General features: G+C 42.3%; 1 protein-coding gene across 9 annotated transcripts in view; it reads left to right on the top strand.

Annotated features, from left to right (window-relative positions):
* RABGEF1 (RAB guanine nucleotide exchange factor 1) overlaps positions 1-20,534 on the top strand; it is a 42,929-nt gene that overhangs the window by 9,044 nt on the left and 13,351 nt on the right. For 8 of the 9 annotated variants that reach the window (XM_007485672.3, XM_007485670.2, XM_016429265.2 and 5 more), the window contains exons 2-3: positions 18,869-19,054; positions 19,701-19,867. In XM_007485672.3, coding sequence (XP_007485734.1) covers positions 18,876-19,054; positions 19,701-19,867 — 346 coding nt within the window. In that variant the 5' untranslated portion in view covers positions 18,869-18,875. Of the gene's footprint in view, positions 1-13,807; positions 13,945-18,868; positions 19,055-19,700; positions 19,868-20,534 lie in introns of those variants that run through there. The other variant, XM_007485671.3, reaches the window with a different exon arrangement.

The following is a 20,534-nucleotide window of genomic DNA, read 5'->3' as shown; positions in this document are numbered from 1 at the left end:
TATTTGTGTAGTTTCAGAATCCTCCCAAACTTAGTGCAGATTTTTCTTTTTTTTTTCTTTTAAACATTATTTTATTTGGTAATTTCAAACATTATTCACTGGAAACAAAGATCATTTTCTTTTCCTCCCCGCCCCACCTCCCACCACCTTTCCCTCTCCTATAGCCAACGCACGATTCCACTGGTTATCACATGTGTTCTTGACTCGAACCCATTTCCCTGTTGTTGGTATTTGCATTAGGGTGTTCATTTAGAGTCTCTCCTCAGTCATATCCCCTCCATCTCTATAGTCAAGCAGTTGCTTTTCATCGGTGTTTTTACTCCCACAGTTTGTCCTCTGCTTGTGGATAGTATTTTTAAGATCCCTGCAGATTGTTCAGGGACATTGCATTGACCCTAATGGAGAAGTCCATCACCTTCAATTGTACCACAGTGTATCACTCTCTGTGTACAATGTTTTCCTGGTTCTGCTCCTCTCACTCTGCATCACTTCCTGGAGGTTGTTCCAGTCTCCATGGAACTCCTCCACTTTATTATTCCTTTGAGCACAATAGTATTCCATCACCAACATACCACAATGTGTTCAGCCATTCCCCAATTGATGGGCATCCCCTCATTTTCCAATTTTTGGCCACCACAAAGAGTGAAGCTATGAATATTCTTGTACAAGTCTTTTTCTCCATTATCTTTTTGGGGTACAAACCCAGCAGTGCTATGGCTGGATCAAAGGGCAAACAGTCTTTTATCACCCTTTGGGCATAGTTCCAAATTAGTGCAGATTTTTTCTAACAGAATTAGCTCTGTCTGTATTTGAATTGACCTTCAAGGCAGCTGGTGAGAAGACCCCTTCTCAGCTGTGTATAAGAAAAATAATAATGTGCAGTTTTCTGACCACTCTCCCAGCTCAACATTTTCCTTTCCAAGTTTGACTAAGCCCTGAACCACCTGGTTCTTATGCAATTTCACCTTGGCTGCAGGAAGACCAGATTAAAAAAACAAAAAGAAAAAGAATGCTTAATACCAACATGTTAAGATTAGTTAGTCTCCTTGAGGAAGTTCTCCTAATCTGAATATTTCTCTTTTAAGAATGGAATTTTGACCACATGAGAAAGACCACTAAGCTTCCCTGCCATTTTTGTCTGCCCCCTGCCACCTCTCTCCCTTTCATTGGGGCACCAGAGGCAGAGGTATGAAGGGACTGAGTGAATAGGACTCTTTTAACTTCTGTAGGCAGGTTGGGCAATTCAGTAGATGCCATCTCTTGGCAGGAGAATTTGGACCAGATGAAGGCAGAATGTGGAGGGTCCAGTAAAGTAGCTGGCTGTTGGCCAGAAGTGATTGCTTAGAAATCAGGCTCTGCTGGCTTACATTTGGGTTGTGGGTCTCACTTTGATGGCAGTATTTTCTGGGATCCCTATTTCCTGGGATATAAATGGAACTTTGGTGAGAAGTCCAAAAGAGCTCTGGCTGCTAATCTGATGGTTTTCTCAGGGTGGGGGAATCAAACGGTAGGTGTTACTCTCATGCATCTTGGTCCCAGCTGCTGGATGATGTTTAGGAAATGTATCATTTCTTGAAAAAGGTTTGGCACCAGAAGGGCCTTTTGGCCCATGAGGAATCTTAGAAGAGCTAAATGATTGCCCAAGTTCATCCAGATTGCAAGTGTCATCACAAGCATTTTGCTGGGGGAAGTGTGTTAGAATTTAGCTAAGGGGATGAAGGAAGAACTGACTTTCAAGACCTTGAAACACCAATGGAAACCATACCCTTTACCCTGCCCCTTGTCTTTTTTCCCCTTCTTCATTGAAAGGAATACTGTTAATGATTTGTGACTTTGGACCAGTCATTTGCTGTCTCTGTACCTCAGTTTCCTGCCATGTTTATAATACTTCATACAGTTATTTATGAGGACTCAATGAAACATTAGCTATGAAGACACTTTTAAAATTTCTTACATCTAAATGAGGCTTCCCTTGCTACAAAGCCCTTTCACATTCATCATCTCATCTGATACTCAGCAGGTAGGAAAAAAGATATAACTGAGCAAGTATAATTCCCGAGACTAGGGCTCAAGATCACATGGCCCTGAAGTTGTAAGGCAAACACTCAAAGGCAGGTTCCTTCATTTAAGTCAGATAATGTTACATTTTATTTCTTTTCCAGTAGTATTTTATTGAATTTTTCCTTCAATTACATGCAGAGACAATTTTCTCACATTTTGCGATTCAAATTCTCTTCCACCCCTTGCCCTCCCTGAAACAGCAAGCAATCTGATAACAAGTTCTACATTTGCTATCATGCAATACATATTTACCTCTTCGTGTGAAAGAAAACATGTTGCGCATATAAGAAAAAACCCGTGAAAGAAATAAAGTGAAGAATAATAGTATGCTTCGATCTTCATTCAGACTCCATTAGTTCCTTCTCTGGTGGTGGATAGATCGTCTTTTTCAGCATGAGTCCTTTGGAGGTATCCTGGATCCTTGCATTGCTGAGAATTGCTGTCACTGTGTACAAGTTCTCGTGGTTCTGCTCACTTTACTTTGTATCAGTTCACATAAGCCTTAACAGGTTTTCTGAAGTTGTTCTTTTCGCCGTGTTCATCATTTCTTGTCATAATGTTATTAAAAATGTGAGAGATTATTATGCCTTGATTAACTTAACAATGTCTTTCATTGAGATACAGCTTAGTGTAGCGGCGAGAGAGCTGACTTGGAAGGACTTGGATCTTACAGGCTGTGGGATTCAGGATTAGTTTCTTAACCTCTTAATTTCTGAAAAATTACTGATCTGCATTGCTAGCAGTTTCCTCCCTGGAAGTTCCCCACAGCAATAAGATCAAAGATTGGAGTAGATGAACATTTTGGGAGGTGAAATTATCCAACTGCCTATACAGTAAGGCCTCATTTATCCATCATTTACCCCTGCATTGTTCACACTGTCCTCCTTTTCACTATCTCCATCCTTTGGCAAACCAACTCAATGCTAGACTATCTTCTGCTCACTAATTCATTGCCTTGGTCAGCACCCCTTAAGAACCTCTTACCAAACCCAGTTCTAGATTACGTTATCTGGTGGTGGAAGAAATCATCTGTGTCCGCTACGAATTTATATTATCTAATCTCAACTGAGTCTCAATGCAACAGAACAAACTATCCATCTTCCCTAACCTCTCAACTGTTACTATTGAGGACAACATCATCCTCCCAGTCACTCAGCCACTCCGTCTTCTTGACTCCTTCCTCCAGCTTGTACCATATATCCAGACTATTGCCAAATCCAGTCAGTGCTGCCTTTCTGAGATCTCTGGTATCCATCCTCTTCTCTCAGTCAAATAGCCTCAGTCCCCTCTCCTGGACTGTTGAAATAGATTCTGTTGGATCTCTCTGCCTCATATCTCTCTCCTCCCCCTCCATCCTCCCCTCAGCCACCTAAGGGATCTTTCTGAAGTTTCAGTCTAATAGTGAACATTTCTTACAAACCTGTTCTACGCCAGGCACGAAGATAAGTGCTGGAGATACAAACAAAGACAAGAGACAATCTTTTTCTTCAAGGAACTCACAGGCTAGTGAGGGAGACAACACTTAATGGAGGTCTGGGTAGCTGGTTCTGATGAGCTGAGATGGATGCCCTGGGCACCATGCTTAAATGGAGGATCTGGGAGGAGGAGCTGTCTATAGTCCAGGGCCAGGAGGTGCTGAGGAAGTATGAACTTCAGAGTTGATGTGATATTGCAGTGTAGTGAGATTCTGGAAAGCAGTGTGATGAGTCAAGAGGAGTGCAGCCAGGCGGGGATCATACCACACTCCCCCAGGAGCTGCTGTGGCTCCCATTTAACTCCAAGATCAGGGATCAGCTCCTTCCAACCTTCCCAGTGTCCTTCTGCTTTGTTCGCCTCTGTGTATTCTGTAATCCAGGTGCCCTGCCTATTTGCTGTTCCTCAAAGATGATACCCATCTCCCATCTCAGAGGAATGCTCTGCCCCTTTCATCTGCCCCAAATCTTAGCTTCCATCTCTTCTGATTGAGCCGGCCTTTCCCAAGCCTGGTTTTTGGCCTTCTTCAGATCCCCAGTCCTTACTAGAATATTGACTCTCAGACTGATCCTTCAGAAAAATCACTTGGGTGGCTGAGTCAGAAGAGGAGAGCTGTCAGACAGACTTCAGCTGCTGGTACCTTCCCTTCTGAGATTACTTTTCATCTACTCAGAAAATAGGTATTTATTTACACGCTGCCCCCTCCAGGACAATGTAAGGTCCCTGCTTTTACCGCTCTCCGTATGGCCAACCCTTAGTCCAGAGCCTAGCACAGAATATTCACTTAATAAAGATTTGACAGATTTGGCCGACTGGCTTGTTAAGGGAATTCGTTGTTTCTGGTGGTTTTCCAAGTAACTGAAAGTTATCTTTTAAAGTACCAACCATGTAACTATATTAGATGGAGACTTTCTAAAATGTGTTTTTTTACATCCTGCTTGCTGATTACAGTGTAATTTTTTTTAACTTCCCTTCAGTCTTAGAATCTATATAAGTATCTGTTCTGGGGCTGAAGAGTGGTATGGGCCAGGCAATGAGGGTTAAGCGACTTGCCCAGGGTCACACAGTTAGGCATTGTCTGAGGCTACATTTGAACCCAGGACCTCCTGTCTCCAGGTCTGGCTCTCAATCCACTGAGCCATCTAGCTGCACCTCAATGTAATTTTTCTAGATGATTCAGGGTCATTTTATGGACACTCTAGTGGAGCTCTGAGCTCATTGATTTGAGTACTTCCTCTAGCCATTGGATCACAACTCATCCATGCTTCTTCCTCTATTGCATTCTTGTTTGTGTCTTCCTAATGTCATTATTGAGCGCCATTGTTCATCCTATTTCATAATACAGTGATGTCTTTGGGGACAATTGAGGAATGAAGGGGTTTTGCTTCTCTACAAAGTGACACCATACTCTCCCGATTTTTATAGTTTTTCTGTCGTCTCCCGGGCTTCTGGGCTCTCAGCAATCATTTCTTGCTACTGTTTGGGTGACTGCTTTTGCCAGTCATCTCCATCCCTTCCCTCTCCATTGGGGAGCCTCTAAAGAAAACAGATCTGGGGGGCAGCTGGGTGGCTCAGTGGATTGAGAGCCAGGCCTAGAGATGGGAGGTCCTGGGTTCAAATTTGACCCCAGATACTTCCCAGCGGTGTGACCCTGGATGAGTCACTTAACACCCATTGTCTAGCTGTTACCACTTACTCTTCTGCCTTAGAACTAATACGCATTATTGATTCTAAGATGAAAGATAAGGGTTATAAGAAAAAAGAAAATGCCTTATTGGACTTAATAGTTTATTGAATTGTTACAACTTACGAAAATATATTTAGTTAATGAGGAAGAATCACAGAAAATCTAGCAAGACTATGATTGGTCAAAAGGGCAGAAGGAGAAAACCGTAGTCATGGGTTAAAGATAGAGGGCTTAGAGACCTCTCCTTCTGTGCTTCTCTGGTTTGCTCCTTTAGAACTTTAAAGCCTCTCCAAACATCCATGGTGGATCCTAGCTAGTCACCCTGGAGGGAAGCCAAAGGCTGGAAAACCATGGGGAGGGGGTTTAAGGAGATGCTTAGGGAGAAAGAAGATGTCTGTCTGGGAGACCAGTGGGGGGGGGGGGGCTGGGAGAGAACCGGTCTCTGTGTGGCCCTTTTGGAGCTCTGGGGGTTTTCGGTGTATCCATGAACAAAGGAAGCAGCCAAGGCTTTGGCCTAAGATTACAAGGCCCATTACCAAGATAATGAAACCAGCTGTAAAGTCCGGAAAGAAGCTCCTTTGAAAGGCCTTCCTGAGCTAAGTCAAACTAATTCACATGTTAAATGTGAGCCGTGGAGATTCCAAAATCCTCTCCCCGGAGGGCCTGCCTGTCCCCTGCAGACTTCAGCTGGAGCTTCCTGTTTGTTCTGCCATGTGTTCTGAGCCCAGGCGCATGGAAGGCTCCAGGATCGAGCCACCGTGGGAAGGTTAGAACTCGTCGGCTTTGGAATATAGCTTGAATACCCTCATGACTGAGATCCTTCAGAGGGGACATTTCACAGCCTTGGAGCCCTACAGGAAAGAGGAAAACGGCCTCTAATTCCTTTTTGCTTGAGTGGTCCCAGTTTGGACCTTCAAATGCAGACTATGTTCCCCGAGGCAGCCTGAGCAGGTGCCCTCTGTGCCTAGTCAGCAGTGCTTGCTGCTCAGGTCACTGGGTGAGCTTGAACCACCACAGAGGCAGCCTAAATTGCCCAGATGCCCAAGTGCTTTTCCTAGTTCAGAAATGCAGTGGGGAAAACAAGCAACTGGCTTCTTTTCATTCTTAATATTTATTTCCCTATTTTTATTACATTTTGAGTTCCAAGCTGTTTCCCTTCCTTCCTCCCAATCCCTCACTAGAGAAGGCCAGTATTCAATGTAGATTATGTCTGTGAAACTACAATCCGTGGCTCCACAGATTGATGCTTTCTCTGGAGGTGGAGGTGGTTCATTGAATCTTCATATTATTCAGAAGAGCGGATCACAGGTACTTTTTGAACAGTATTGCTCATAATGTGTTCTCTTGTTCTGCTCATTTCACTTTTTGTTATTTCCCTTTTCTAAAATCAGCCTCATCGTTTCTTATAGCCCAATATGATTCAATCACAGTTGTATGACATCCCCTCAATTGGCAGTTCTTTACCACCACAAAGAAAGCTGTGGTGAATATTTTAGAACCTAAAGCTTCGTTTCCTTTTTTCCCTGATCACTTTGGAAACAGACCTAAACAGTGATATTCTTGGGTCAGTGGGTGTATACACAGTTTTACCTCTTTGAGCATCATTCTAGATTGATCTCCAAAATGGTTGTATCAGTTTACAGTTCCACCAACAGTGTACTAGTGTCCCAATTTTTCTACATCCTTTCCAAACATTTGTCATTTTCCCCTTCTGTCATGCTAGCCCATCTGATAGGTAGGTGTGTGACGATATCTCAAAGTTGTTTTAGTTTGCATTTCTCTAGTCAATAGCAATTTAGAGTATTTTTTTAAATGACTGTAGATACCTTTGATTTCTTCCTAAAGCTAGTTTCTTGCAACAACAACAAAAAAAGATACTTTTATTTTACAGCTTCTCTTTTTTTTCATGACGTATATGGAAATTTTTGTGCCTTAATCCCTTCCTTCTGAAGTTTGAAAATGGCAGGACCTCCCAGGAAGTAATTGGGACAAATCCCTGATCTTTTCTCCTTATTTATTTGGAGCTACTGTTTTTGCTCTGCTGCCTGTGATCTCTTCCCTCCTAGAATCTATTCATAAACTCCTTGAGGTAGAAATTGTTTAGTTTTTGTCTTTAAAATATCATAGGATTGGGGGAAAATGATTGATGTGTCTTATTTTTACATTACAAATATTTATAGATTTCTTATAACAAAAGAAATAAGTAAATCTAATAATCTGGAAGTTCATGTAATATTTCACATCTGTAGCACCTTTGCCCACCTCCTTCAATGGCTGTGTACATTCATATAAATTATATTTGTATGTATGTATGTATCTGAATACTAGATCCATCTCTCTGTAATGGATAACATGTTTCCTCTGGAATCCTGAATGGTCACTGTAATATTTCTTATCGTCTTCAAGTGATTTATTTTCATGGTGTTGTTATTGTACAAGTTTTTTTTCCTTGTTCTGCTCATTTCATTTTTCATCAGTTTATAAAAGTCCTTAAAATTGTTCATTTTTTATAATATTGTCATAGTAAAAGTACTTCTGGAAGCTTTTCATGTCTTTTTGAAATAATCTATTTCCTTATTTTATTCCATCACATTAATATTCCACAAATTATTTAGCCAATTCTCTATTGATGGACATCTTGGTTTCCAGTTTTCTGCTACCAGATTAAAAAAAAAGATTCTCTATAAATACTTTTGCACCTATGAGTCCTTTTTCTTTTTCTTTCATGTCTTTTGCAGGTAGACCTAGCAGGAGGATAGTTGGGTCAAAGGACATGAAACATACTGTTTTGTGTATATTCCATATTGCTTCCCAGGACAGTTGTACCCATTCACAGGTCAACCAATAGTTCATCAATGTGACTGTTTTTCCACAGCCTCTCCAACATTTATCATTTTCCTTTTTTTATCATCTTTGACACTCTGATAGGTGTAAGAAGAAATCTCAGAATTCTTTTCATTTGTATTTTTCTAAATAGTAATATTTTAGAGCATTTTTTCATATGGCTATAGGTAGCTGGTATTTCTTTCCTTGAGAATTGTATGTTCATATCCTTAAAACATTTATCAATGAGGGAATGGCTCTGTTTCTTATGAGTTTGAAACAACTCTTTACTATCTTAGAAATGAGACCTTTGTCAGAGAAGCTTGTTGCAAAGATTCTTTCTGATAAAAAACTTCTGGGAAAATTGGACAGCACCCCATGTATCATTATTTCTCCCTTTTTACCCTGTTCCTCCTAAAAGTTTGTTTTGTTTCTGATACCTCCCTTAATATACCTTCGCTTCCCTCAGTCTCCATCCCCTTCTTTTTTTCTCATTCCCCTCCTACTTCCCTGTAGGGTAAGATAGATTTTTATATCCATATAAATATGTGTGTTATTCCTTCTTTGAACTGTTTCTGATGAGAATAAGATTCAATTATTTCCCACCATTCCTCTCCTTCTTCTTCCCCTCCACTGTAAAAACTCTTCCATTCACACATCTTTTCTTCCTCTCCCTTTCCCCTTCTCCCAGTACATGATAGTGGATTCATCAACCACTATTGCACATGTAGGTCATAGACCTCCCCCACTCAAGTGTAAGAGGGGTGTATACACTTCTGATGATTAAATCTAAAAATGGGCATGAGAGAGTTAATCCCATCTTCACAACATCCTTCTTTCTTCATCCCTTAATTAAAAAAATAATCACCCCAAATAGTCATCTCACACCTATTCCCTTTGTTTATCCTTCTAAATTCCCTAATAATGATAAAGTTCTTAGGAATTACAGTTAGCATCTTCTCATAAAGGAATGTAAACATTTAGCCTCTTTGATGTCCTTATAATTTCTGTTTACATTCACCTTTATGTGCTCCTCTTGAATACTATATTTAGAGGTCATATTTTTTATTCAGGCCTGGTCTTTTCATTAGGAATACTTGAAAGTTCTCTTCTTCATTAAACATCCATTTTCCCCTGAAGTATTATATTTAGTATGCTGGCAAGGCAAAAGAGTGGTAAGGACTAGGTAATGAGTTAAGTGACTTACCCAGGGTCACCTAGGTAGGAAGGATGTAAGGTCAAATTTGAACTCAGGACCTCCTTACTCTAGGTTTGGCTCTAAATCTACTAAGCTAAGTACCTGGATCCAGATAGATTTTTTTTAAACCTTCTGTGTATTGGTTCCAAGGCAGAAGGGCAGTAAGGACTATGCAATGGAGGTTAAGTGATTTGCCCAGAGTCTCACACAGCAGATAGGTTATTCTTGATTATAATACTAACTCCTTTGTTTTCTAAAATATTAAATTCCAAGTCCGTTAGTTCTTTAATGTGGAAGCTGCTAAATCTTATGTTATCCTGACTGTGGCACCATGATATTTTCTGGTTGCTTGTAATATTTTCTTCTTAACTTGGGAGTGTTAGAATTTGGCTATAATATTCCTGGGAGTTTTCATTTGGGATCTCTTTTAGGAGTTGACCAATGGATTCTTTCACTTTCTATTTTACCCTCCAGTTCTAGAGTATCAGAGCAACTTTCCTTGTTAAATTCTTGAAATACAATGTTTAGACTCGTTTTCTGGCCATGGCTTTCAGATAATTCAATAATTTATAAATTATCTTTCCCCAATCTGTTTTCCAGGTCAGTTGTTTTTCCAATGAAATAGTTCACATTTTCTTCAAAGTTTTTTTTTTTCATTTTTTTGATTTTCTTTTATAGTTTCTTGGTGTCTCATGGAGTCATTAGTATCCATTTACCCAATTCTAAATTTTAAGAAGTTATTTTCTTCAGTGAGTTTTCATACCTCCTTTTCCATTTGGCCAATTCTGTTTTTTTGTTTTTGTTTTTTTAGGTTTTCTTTTCTCCAGTGAATTTTTGGGCTTCTTTTGCTAATTGACTAATTCTATATTTTTAATGGTGTTGTTTTCTTCATTTTTTTGTGCTTCTTCTATCAAATCATTGATTCTCTTTTCATAATTTTCTTACATCAATTTCATCTCATTTCCCAATTTTTCCTCTTCCTCTCTTATTTGATTCTTTAAATGCTTTTTCAGCTCCTTAAGTTCTCATTGAGCTTGTATATAATTCACATTTTTCTTTGAGCATTTGCTTCTACCTTCTTTGACATCGTTGTCTTAATTTTTCCTATTACCACAGTAACTTGTTATGGTTAAGTTCGTTGTTGTTGTTGCTGTCCTCCTCATTTCTTCACTTTTAACTTTGTGTTAAAGTTGGGCTCTGCTCCTCTGGTGGAGGGGTACTGTCCTAAGCTTCAAGTTTATCCTACTTCTATTTTCAGAACTAGTTCTAGAGGTCTGTAGATTTTCAGTGCTTACAAAGTGGGATCTAAGAAAAGATGTGGCCACTGCTCTCCTGGCCTCTGTTCTGTTCTTTGCCCAGGAAGGAACATTGCTGTCCTATAGTCACTGGTGCTAGCACCGCTCCTGGACCTAGAACTTCAATCAGGTCCCCAATTCTCCTGCAGTTGCAATTGCTAGTGTTCCCCTCTCTCGACTTCTAAATAATAATGTTTGTTGTCTTCAGTGATAAAATCCTGCAGTTTTCTGGAGAAAATAAAAATGGATAAATGTCAGTTTTCTTTGAGCTAGTTAATTTTCTGTAGTGACTGCTCCATGTATTTTAGCATTCTATTGACTGCTTTATTTTTGAGCTTTTTGTTTGCATCGAAAACTTTCGGAAGTTCCTATGGAATGGTGGTTGGGCAGAATCCTTGTGAGATTTAGGACCTAGATTCAAATCCTACCTCTGCCTGTATAAGTGATATAGAATCTGGTTCAAGGCACATGTCCTCTCTGGGCCTCAGTTTCTTTTTCTCTAAAAGGAAGGTATTAAGCTAAGGAATCTCTCTAGTTCCTTCTGTGGTCCTGTGATTTCCTGTGTAGGTAAAAGATCAGTGACTAGGGAGTCAAGAGACTTGGTTCTTTAAAATGCTGACTCTCCACAGTCACTTAGTTCCCTCATTTAGAAAAGAAGGGGTTGAAGAGCTGAGAAGCATGCACCCCATAGCCCGGACCCTCTGGTCTTCTTACATTGGATTCCCCTCTACTGTGTGGTCCATTGACCCAGGCCTTGTGTTCACTGCACAGAGCACTTCATGCCTCTTCTCTGGCTGGCCTGCTGCCTGGAGTGTCCTCCAGCCCTCCTGGCTGTCTCAAAAAGTCTCAGCTAAAGTAGCACTTCCCACAAGAAGCCTTTCAGACTCCCCACTTGGGGAAGTCTTTCCTCTGAGCACATTGCTTGCCCTATTAGAACCGGAGCTCCTTGAGAGTGGGGACTATGTGCTTGGTGTCTCTAGCACTTGGCAAAGTTCTGGTCCCCAGCAAGGCCTTCCCAAATGACTGACTTTCCAAAGGTGGAGACTGCAGGTGTGGAGTATCATGTATCTGGTCAGATGCAGGCAGACACAGTTGGCTAGTTTGGTTCAATTGCTTTTTTTCTTTATTTTCTTTATTTATTTATTTGGCACTGGAAGGCTTGCTGGACAGGTGAGTGGGGAGGGACATATTTGGGGGGGAAAAGTAATGAGAAAACTACTGATGAGGGATAGTTAGGTGGTTCAGTGGATAAAAAACCAGGCCTGGAGATGGGAGAACCTGGATTCAAATATGGCCTCAGACACTTCCTAGCTGTATGACCCTGGGCAAGTCACTTCACCCCCATTGCCAAGCCCTTATCACTCTTGGAACCAATAGATAGTATTGATTCTAAGATGGAAGGTATGGGTTTAAACAATAGCAAATGTTAGCAATAAAGACATTTTTAAAAAATAATAAGGGAGCTGACCTAGATCATCTACATAGTTCTTTCTGATATTCTTGAATTCTTTAAGCCTTGGGTTTAAAAAACTTTAGAACTTAAATGAGTTCATCTAGAACTAGTTCTAGTTCTAGTTCATTTAGAACTTCTAGAGTTCATCTCAGTCAGTGCCCCTTCCTTTGTGGATGCCTCTGCCATCCAAAATTGGTTAGCTCTTCTAGCAAGCTTCGGCCTGATTATGGTTCTATTTTGGAATGCAGAAAGCTTAAGTAGCTTAGTTTAATTTCAGAAGAAGCATGTAGGAATTGTTGTTCTTCAGGAAGTACCTGAAGCCCAGAAGTTGAAGGGAGTAGTGTATTTAGGTCAGGATTGGATTCTGGGACTGCCCTTCTGGGCCTCCTTCATTGTCAGCATCTCTGATAGCAAGCTTGTTTCCATCAAAAGAATAGGTTCTTATTACTACCCGGTTCTCTGGTAGATCTCTTAGAATATCTTATTTTGCTCTGAAGGAATTGTAAGCAGAATGAAGGCCTTGTTTGGAATGTGTGCTGTCTTTTCTTCCCTCTAGTTGAAACTGTTGCAGCTCCCTCTAGAATTTAACTTATCGTGACTTGAGTGGTCTTAGTGAGATTCTGTAGATAACAGTTTTGTCCAGTTTTAATGTGGATGGCATTTAAAATATCTTACCTTCTTTAGGAGTCTTATACACCTGATCTTAGAGTTCTAAAACTCGTTAAAAAAAAAAAGGCAGGGGCAGCTAGGTGGCTCAGTAGATAGAGAGCCAGGCCTGGAGATGAGGTCTTGGATTCAAATCTGGCCTCAGACACTTCCTAGCTGCGTGACCCTGGGCAAGTCACTTGACCCCATTGCCTAACCCTTACCACTCTTCTTCCCTGGAAAGTGGGGAAGTCTGAAAGAATATTGATTCTAAATCAGAAGGTAAGGGTTAAAAAAAAAGGCAAATCAGTATATTAAAGCTTTTTGATGACTCTTTTGAGAGGTAGCATGGTCCAGTGGAAAGGGAATGGGGTTCATAGTCCAAGAATCTAGGTTTGAGACCTAGCTCTGACTCTTCCTGCATCTGAGACCCTCACATATCACTTCTTATTTCAGTTTCTTTATCTGTAAAACCAGGGCCTCTAAGGACTACGAGCCTCTGAGTCTACAACATTATCAGCCAACGAAGTTGGGGTTTTTTAGGAGCTTAAGAGCATTCTTAGGGAATGCCAGATGTCTGTCGCTATATACATTGTGTTGGGCCATGAACTGGGCCCGAAGGTGGTGGCATTGCACAAACTGGTGCTTCCTGAGGTGGCATGTCATAGTTTCCAAGTCCCCGAAGCAGGGATTGTCCAAGATAGGAGAGCCACGGCGATCATTTCCTCCAGTCCTGCTGCCTTACGGCGGAGAGAGCCGACAGTGTTTGCCCAAGGTTCGGCCTCTTATTTTTGTAGGCTTGGGCTATATGGAATGATCTCATCGTAAAGTGTCCTATAACTATTGCGTGTTTAGTGTTGTTAGTAGCAGCTGAGCCAGGATAAGAATCAGGACTTCACCAGCCTGAGGTTTCTCTACTACACTCAAAGTAGGAGTCCTGATAGTCCATGTTTAGAGAACTTCCTGAACTGTCTAATTTCTAACCACCGAGACCTAGACGTGCCAAGACCCATTGGATGGAATTTTGCAGATAGGAATTGAATAGATAGAAAGTCAACATGGGGTGGGAGATGTGAGTTCAAATTCTGACTCTGCTATTTTATAGGTCCCGTGTGGCTTTGGACAAGTCATGTCACTGCCCTCACCTTCAATATCTCATCTGTAAGATGAAGGATTTGGACTAGATTATCCCTAAAGTCCCTACGAGCTCTGAACCTTTCAATTCTACATATACCTACAGTGTCAATGAAATATGCACGTGGTGGATTGGGCTTGCTGTCTAGGAAATCAGAGTTCAAATCCACTTCAGGTATTTATTGTGTGACCCTGGGCAAGTCATTTAACCTCAGGCTCCCCCAGTCTCTTCAACTGTAAAATGGAGATAATAACAGCATCGACTTCCCAGAGTTGTGAGGATCAAAAGAGGTAAAGCCCTTAGTGCTGTGCCTGGCACATGTAGGCACTATATAAAGACTAGCTATTATTATTTTACTATTTGAGGTTTATAGCTAACTAGATAAAGTATTTATTTATTAAGCATGTAGTCTTTGTGTCGGGTCTTGTGCTGGACTAAAGGCCCTCTGTTATTGAAGTGTTAAGTTTAAGGGACATTTTAGATTTACCCAAATACTGTTCAAAGGTACTAGGATAGCTCAAGTGGCTCATGGAAGGCCCTCCTTTGCTCCTTCCTCTCCTTTTTAGGCTGACGTTCTTAGACTCACACCCTGACTCCATCCAGCCCTTTTGCCTTATGTTGCCTCCTTCAGCCTCCATCCCAGGGCCCTCCAGGGTGCACTCCCTCCCCATTTCTAGTCCTTTCTTGTGCCATCTTCACCTCAGGGAGCAAAGGCTGTCTTCTGGGCTTGTATTTGTACCCTAAGGGCTGAGCACTGGGGTCTGCACATAGTAGGTTCTTTAAGAATGTCCTAGTCTTGGAGATGATAGGTGTTTGGTATAGTGATGTGCTTTTAAAATGTTGTTCTTAAGTGGTCAGGGACCAATGTCGTGTCCAGGTTCTTGTGGACAACAGATCTGTCTGTGCGAATGCTCAGGTTCTAATTCAATTTACTGCTTGAGTTCTTATGGGATATTTTGAGGTCTAATTTGTAGCATGGGAATTTGTTGTCTGTCAGCCATGAAAGATAATAAACTTTTGGTCTATAACTAAAAAAAAAAATGCTCTAGCCTTCATGCAATGCCAGTTCTGGCAGGGGAATGATAAAAGATTCAGAGCACAGAAGAACCCATGGGCAACTCACCCAGACTGGCATTCATCCCTTATGTTATATTTAATAAAATGGGCCCCTTTTGGCCCTTTCCACTCCAACCTGCCCTGCCGGTTTTAAATGGCAAGAACTTGGAGTCTTAGTTTTGTCTTTAGAGTCTTCTAAAAAAAGCCAAGCAGAGGATTTGTAAGTGTGACTCTCTTTTCCAGGTTAAAGTCTGTGGTAGAAGAAAAAAGCTATTTATTGTTTGCTTAGGGAAGACTCAGTGCTGCTTCTGGAATCTTAGGGGAGACTAGCATAGATGGTGAAGTAGGGAGGCCTCCCAGGGTGGGCTCAAAGCTGTAGCACCCCATAAGGATCTCCAGTTCACCCCCTGGCCCAGGTTAGGGGTGGGCCTGCAGCTTGGGCCTTAGGTTTGGAACAGTTACAGATTAGGGGATGAGTCCGTAGCTCTGTTGCCCAGAGGGAGATCACTGATAAGAGAATTTTTATTTGAGAATAGTGAGATAAGTGACTGAAAAAATTTAAAGCTATGCTCTACAGAATCGCAAATGTAAAGCCTAGATCAAAGCGCTTCCTGTCTCAGGGAGGGAGAAAATTGGGACTCAGAATGTTAGGAAACAAATATTAAAAATTGTTTTTCATATAATGGGAAAAACAAAATATTGCTGAAAAAATTTAAAGTTGAAAAAGAGCAACAAGAAAGAGTAAAGTGCACAAGAAAGGTCAGAAGGGGCCACAAACAAGCAGGGCAGTGTTGGGGCTGCCATATTCAATTTGAAGTCTTCTTTAAAAGCTCTATGGAGTGGAGATTTCTGGTTCCTCTACAGTACTTTTAGTTGTTTTTCTGCTCTTTGTTGATGCTTGTCAGGTTCGTTATCTTAAAAAGAGGGGACAAATGAAGACTTTGAGGCTCCCTCATGAGTATTTTAGAAGCTTTACAGCGGAACATAACTCTGCCTCTTGGCAAAAGAGAAGATGGTTTAGAGGTGCAGGCGGAAACACATTTTCAGACATGGCCAGTGCGGGGGGGGGGGGGGGGAGGTGCCTGACTGTACTCCTGAAGCACACACCCATTTCTTTCCTCTCTACTTGATTTGGAAGCTATAGAACCTATAGCATGTGCAGTGGCCATACCCCAGGAAACCCCATCTTGGCAGATGGGCTAAATGAAATTGAGAGTAACTAGCAGGCTTCACACCCACCAGTGAGTTAGGAGGCTGTCTTCCCCTGACAGATCGGGCAGATGAGTACAAGTGGTCCATGGAGGTGGCTAGAGCAACTGCTGCCATCAAAGGTGCCAATGTCACCTGCTGCATCCGAAGCCATTGCCAGGCATCTTGACTTTTGCCCTGCCCCTGGACATGGATGTCTCTGGAAGAGAGAGTGAGGCTGTGACTTTGTGCAACTGTCTTACTTAAATCCAGTTCACATGCAAGTCAAGTTACCACCCCATGAGGTCACTGGCCCTCTTCAAATACAAAGGACAAACAACAACAATTTGATTGATCATCCTGCCAACCATAGGGTTGTTCTAAACATTCCTGTCTCCCATTAAGCCTTTTGTGGCCCCACCTCCCCGAATCCTCTAGCTGTATGAGCTCCTCATACTTCACCGAAAAAATCGAGACCCTCCACAGAGAGCTCCCTCTTTCTACTTGTTCCTTATCCCACTGTTCCTTCCTTCGCTCAGCTCTTATGAACAAGGGATCTTAAGTAAACCCATCTCCATGCCTCCTTGATCCCATCCATTCCTATCTTCTCTAGCCCCTTACTATCTATCATTCTCTTCTCTCTCTTATCTTCATTTCCTCCTTGAGAAAGTGACCTAAACTAGGTGCCTCTACTTCCTCTCACTCTCTCCTAAGCTCTCTACAGGCTGGCATTCAACACCGTTATTACTCAACTGAAACTGCCCTTTCCAAAGTGACCAGTGGTCTTACTTGCCAAATTGAAGACTTCTTTCTCTTTGATCCTTCTTCTCTTTGAGCTCTCTGCAGCCTTGACACTGTTGATACCCGCCTCCTGCAGTCCCTCGGTTACTCTCCACTCTCTAGCTTTTTAAGACACTGCTTCCTCTTGGTTTTCCTCTGGGTCTGATCCTTCCTTCACGCTTTCTTTTTTTTTTTAACCCTCACCTTCCATCTTGGAATCAATACTGTGTATTGATTGGTTCCAAGGCAGAAGAGTGGTAAGGGCTAGGCAATGGGGGTCAAGTGACTTGCTCAGGGTCATACAGCTGGAAAGTGTCTGAGGCCAGATTACAACCTAGGACCTCCCATCTCTAGCCCTGACTCTCAATCCACTGAGCCACCCAGCTGCCCCCCTTCACTCTTTCTTTTGCAAGACCTTCCTCTGAGTCACACCCACCAACTGTGATGTCCATGAAGGCTCTTTCCTGGTCCCCCTCCTCTCTTTCCTCAGTCCCATCTCTATTGGAGATCTCATCAGATCCCACAGGTTCATTTGGGATCTCTGCAGGTGATTCCTAGATGTCCATCTCCAGCCCCAGCCCCTTCACAATCATATCTTAGCAGCCACCTCCTGGACTTCTCACTCAGCCTGTCCAATTATCTTTCCCCAAAGGTCTCCCCTCCCCTTTCTCTCTGCTATTATCAAGGACCTTGTCATCCTCCCAGCACCAGTATCCTCCCATCCCCTCCCCTGCACTCACTTCACATATCTCATATGTCACCCAGGCCTATCTCTACCTTCACAAGGCCTCTCTTACATGTCCTCCCTTCTATTCCTCACTTCTCTTGTGAACTCTTGGACAAACAAGAGCTTGTCCTCTCTTTTTCCTCTTCCATCAAAAGTCTTAAATTCTGGCTTAGAATCAAGACTAAATATTGGTTTCAAGGCATAAGAGTGTTAAGGGCTAGACCATGGGAGTTAAGTGACTTGCCCAGGGTCACACAGCTAGGAAGTATCTGAAGTCAGATTTGAACCTAGGAGTTCCTGTCTCTAGACCTGGCTCTCAATCCACCGAGCCACCCAGTTGCCCTAAAAAAAGGAGAAGGGGGAATAAAAAATGTTTTGCAATTCATAAAGCACTATAAAGTACGTATATAAGTGATAGATTTTCCAATGCAGGGAGGTTTGGGGCGGGGGGGATATTGTATATGTTACTAACTACAACCACCCAAAGGATTTCTATTCTGAGATCCTAGAATGTATCTTCTTCCTCTAACCCCTGTGAGTGGCAGAGAAAATAGTGAGTGGATAGAGAAAGTAGATATTGGCAAAATGAGTCAACCTAACCAGTTTGATGGTCTATTTGTCCTCTTTTCTGAATGGTCTACTTGAATTGCAGAAAGGTAGGCCAGCTGTTGGCCTTCTTGGCCCCAAAGTTGGCATTCTTGCTGGGAATCAGCTTTTCCAAATTAGAAATATTCTTTCTCCTTAGAACCTAAAAAAGGAAAAGGATGTGCTAATAAACTTCCCTAGTTTCATAATCTTCCCAAGACAAATCTTGCATTGGTTTCCTTCTCATGCGTCTCCCAGCTGACTGACGTCGTTTCTTAAGTGAATCTGCAGGAAGTGTCACATCAAATCTTAAAGAGAAACTCCTCCATTGACCAATGAAGGTGGGGTTGTTGGGAACAAAACAGCCCTGTCACTTCCCAAAGTATGATGCCTTAACTACCTCCTCCTTCCTCTTAGGGTCAGCATTGCTGTATAAAGGGCTAGTGTATAATTATTTCTTTTAGTGGCAGAAAGCCACAGGAAATATTGTAGAGTAAGAAGACACAAGAGTATTGCTGAATGGTTTTTTTGGGGTAAGAACTATAGAGAGTTTTCTTTTACCTGGAAAGGGCCCCCTCTCCCTCAAAGGTATCCTTTTTTAGCCTTATCTCCAGAGCTCTCCTCGAGTTTCCAGAATGTGTGGGACCTGATGGTTTTTTCATCTTTTCTCCCCTGGTTTAGAGAGAGTTCAGAGCTGTGTAGGAATTCCACTGGGTTTTTGTTGATTTTCCTAATGTCTTTCTTTTGTTCTTTGGCTCACAGAAAGAAGATGAGCCTTAAGTCTGAACGCAGAGGGATTCATGTGGACCAGTCTGAGCTCCTATGCAAGAAAGGATGTGGTTATTATGGCAACTCAGCTTGGCAGGGCTTCTGCTCCAAGTGCTGGAGGGAAGAGTACCAGAAGGCCCGGCAGCGGCAGATTCAGGAGGACTGGGAGCTGGCTGAAAGGTGAGGGTGGGCTTCCTACTGCTGGAAAGGGCTTAGTGGGTTCCTCTCACAGGGAGCTAACCCTTTTCCCTCTCCTGAACATTGGCTTAACATCTGGGGAAAAGGAAATTTTCAATTTCTCTTTTGAATCTTTGTGAGACTCAATTTAGGCAATAGTTGTTTTAGTTTTTTTTAACTCTTACCTTCTTCTTAGAAGTGATCTTGATTCTAAGGCAGAGGAGTGGCAAGGGCTAAGCAATTGGGGTTAAATGACTTGCCTAGACTCACACAGCTAAGAAAGTGTCTTGAGGTCAGATTTGAACTCCGGTCCTCCATACTCCAGATGTAGTATTCTATCCACTGTGCTACCTAGGTGCTTGGGAGCACCTTGATAGATATTGGGGATACAGAGACAGCCCTGTTAATAGGAAAGATTCCCCTTAAGCAAGAGGGCAGCCTAATAGTGGGGCCTGTGTGATTGTGAAGGAGAACTGTCTTTTCCAGATCTTTGGGGTAGATATACCATCTGGTTCTAAAATGCTGGCTTCTCCCCAGATCATTGAGCTCAGAGGAAATCTGCTTAGACACAAGGGAAACCCCTTTCCTTGGAACATTTTTGTAAACATGCCGACTTATCCATGACTTATCCATATCTGTTGCATTGTAGGCTCCAAAGGGAAGAAGAAGAAGCCTTTGCTAGCAGTCAGAGCAGCCAAGGGGCCCAATCCCTCACTTTTTCCAAATTTGAGGGAAAGAAAACCAATGAGAAGAGTCGCAAGGTGACAACAGTGAAGAAATTCTTCAGTGCTTCTTCCCGAGGTGGCCCCAAGAAGGGTAACTGTCCCCTCTTCTCCTCTCCCACCTTTCCACTTGGAGAAGTCTTTAGAAAACTCAGGCTCTAATGTGGGGCAGAGCTTGGGCTTACAGGCATAGCATAGCAAGCCACCTTAGGCTCTGGTTCTTAGGAGTTTGTATCTTTTAGGCCATAATATTCTAAGGAGGAAGAGTCACCAGAGGACTTTTTTGGAATCACCACACACGGGGCTCAAGCCCTCTTTGTTTTTTGCCAAGACTTCACCTTTCTGGTCTTTTGTAGCACTTCTCCTCCTGTACATGATTCCTCGGAGGTCTCTGGCCCCATGTTCAAATCTCTTTGAGAAAGAGAGGTCCTCTTTCCCAGGAGAGATTTAGTTGCTTTCTCAAGACCACATCAGCAGCTTTGTGACACTTCCATGGCCAAAGCTGGAAAGCTTTGCTGGGAGTCATCAGAGTGGGAGAGTGGTCCAGGCAGAGACAATTTTAAGATTTCCAGTCAATGTGGGGAGTCTATTCTTAGCCAGCTTCTGGAATGGTCTCTAGTATCACCAGACAAGTGAGCTGAAGGCAGGATGCTATTAGGGAGACTCCCCATTATTATGGGGAGTATACCCAAGGGTTAAGGGGGAGGGGGGGGCTTCCTAAAATTGTGTAGGAAACTGGGTGATTTTGAGAGCCAGCCTTA

This window comes from Monodelphis domestica, chromosome 2 (assembly GCF_027887165.1).
Source record: "Monodelphis domestica isolate mMonDom1 chromosome 2, mMonDom1.pri, whole genome shotgun sequence".
Classification (NCBI taxonomy): domain Eukaryota; kingdom Metazoa; phylum Chordata; class Mammalia; order Didelphimorphia; family Didelphidae; genus Monodelphis; species Monodelphis domestica.
This window is presented reverse-complemented; position numbering and strand designations above follow the sequence as displayed.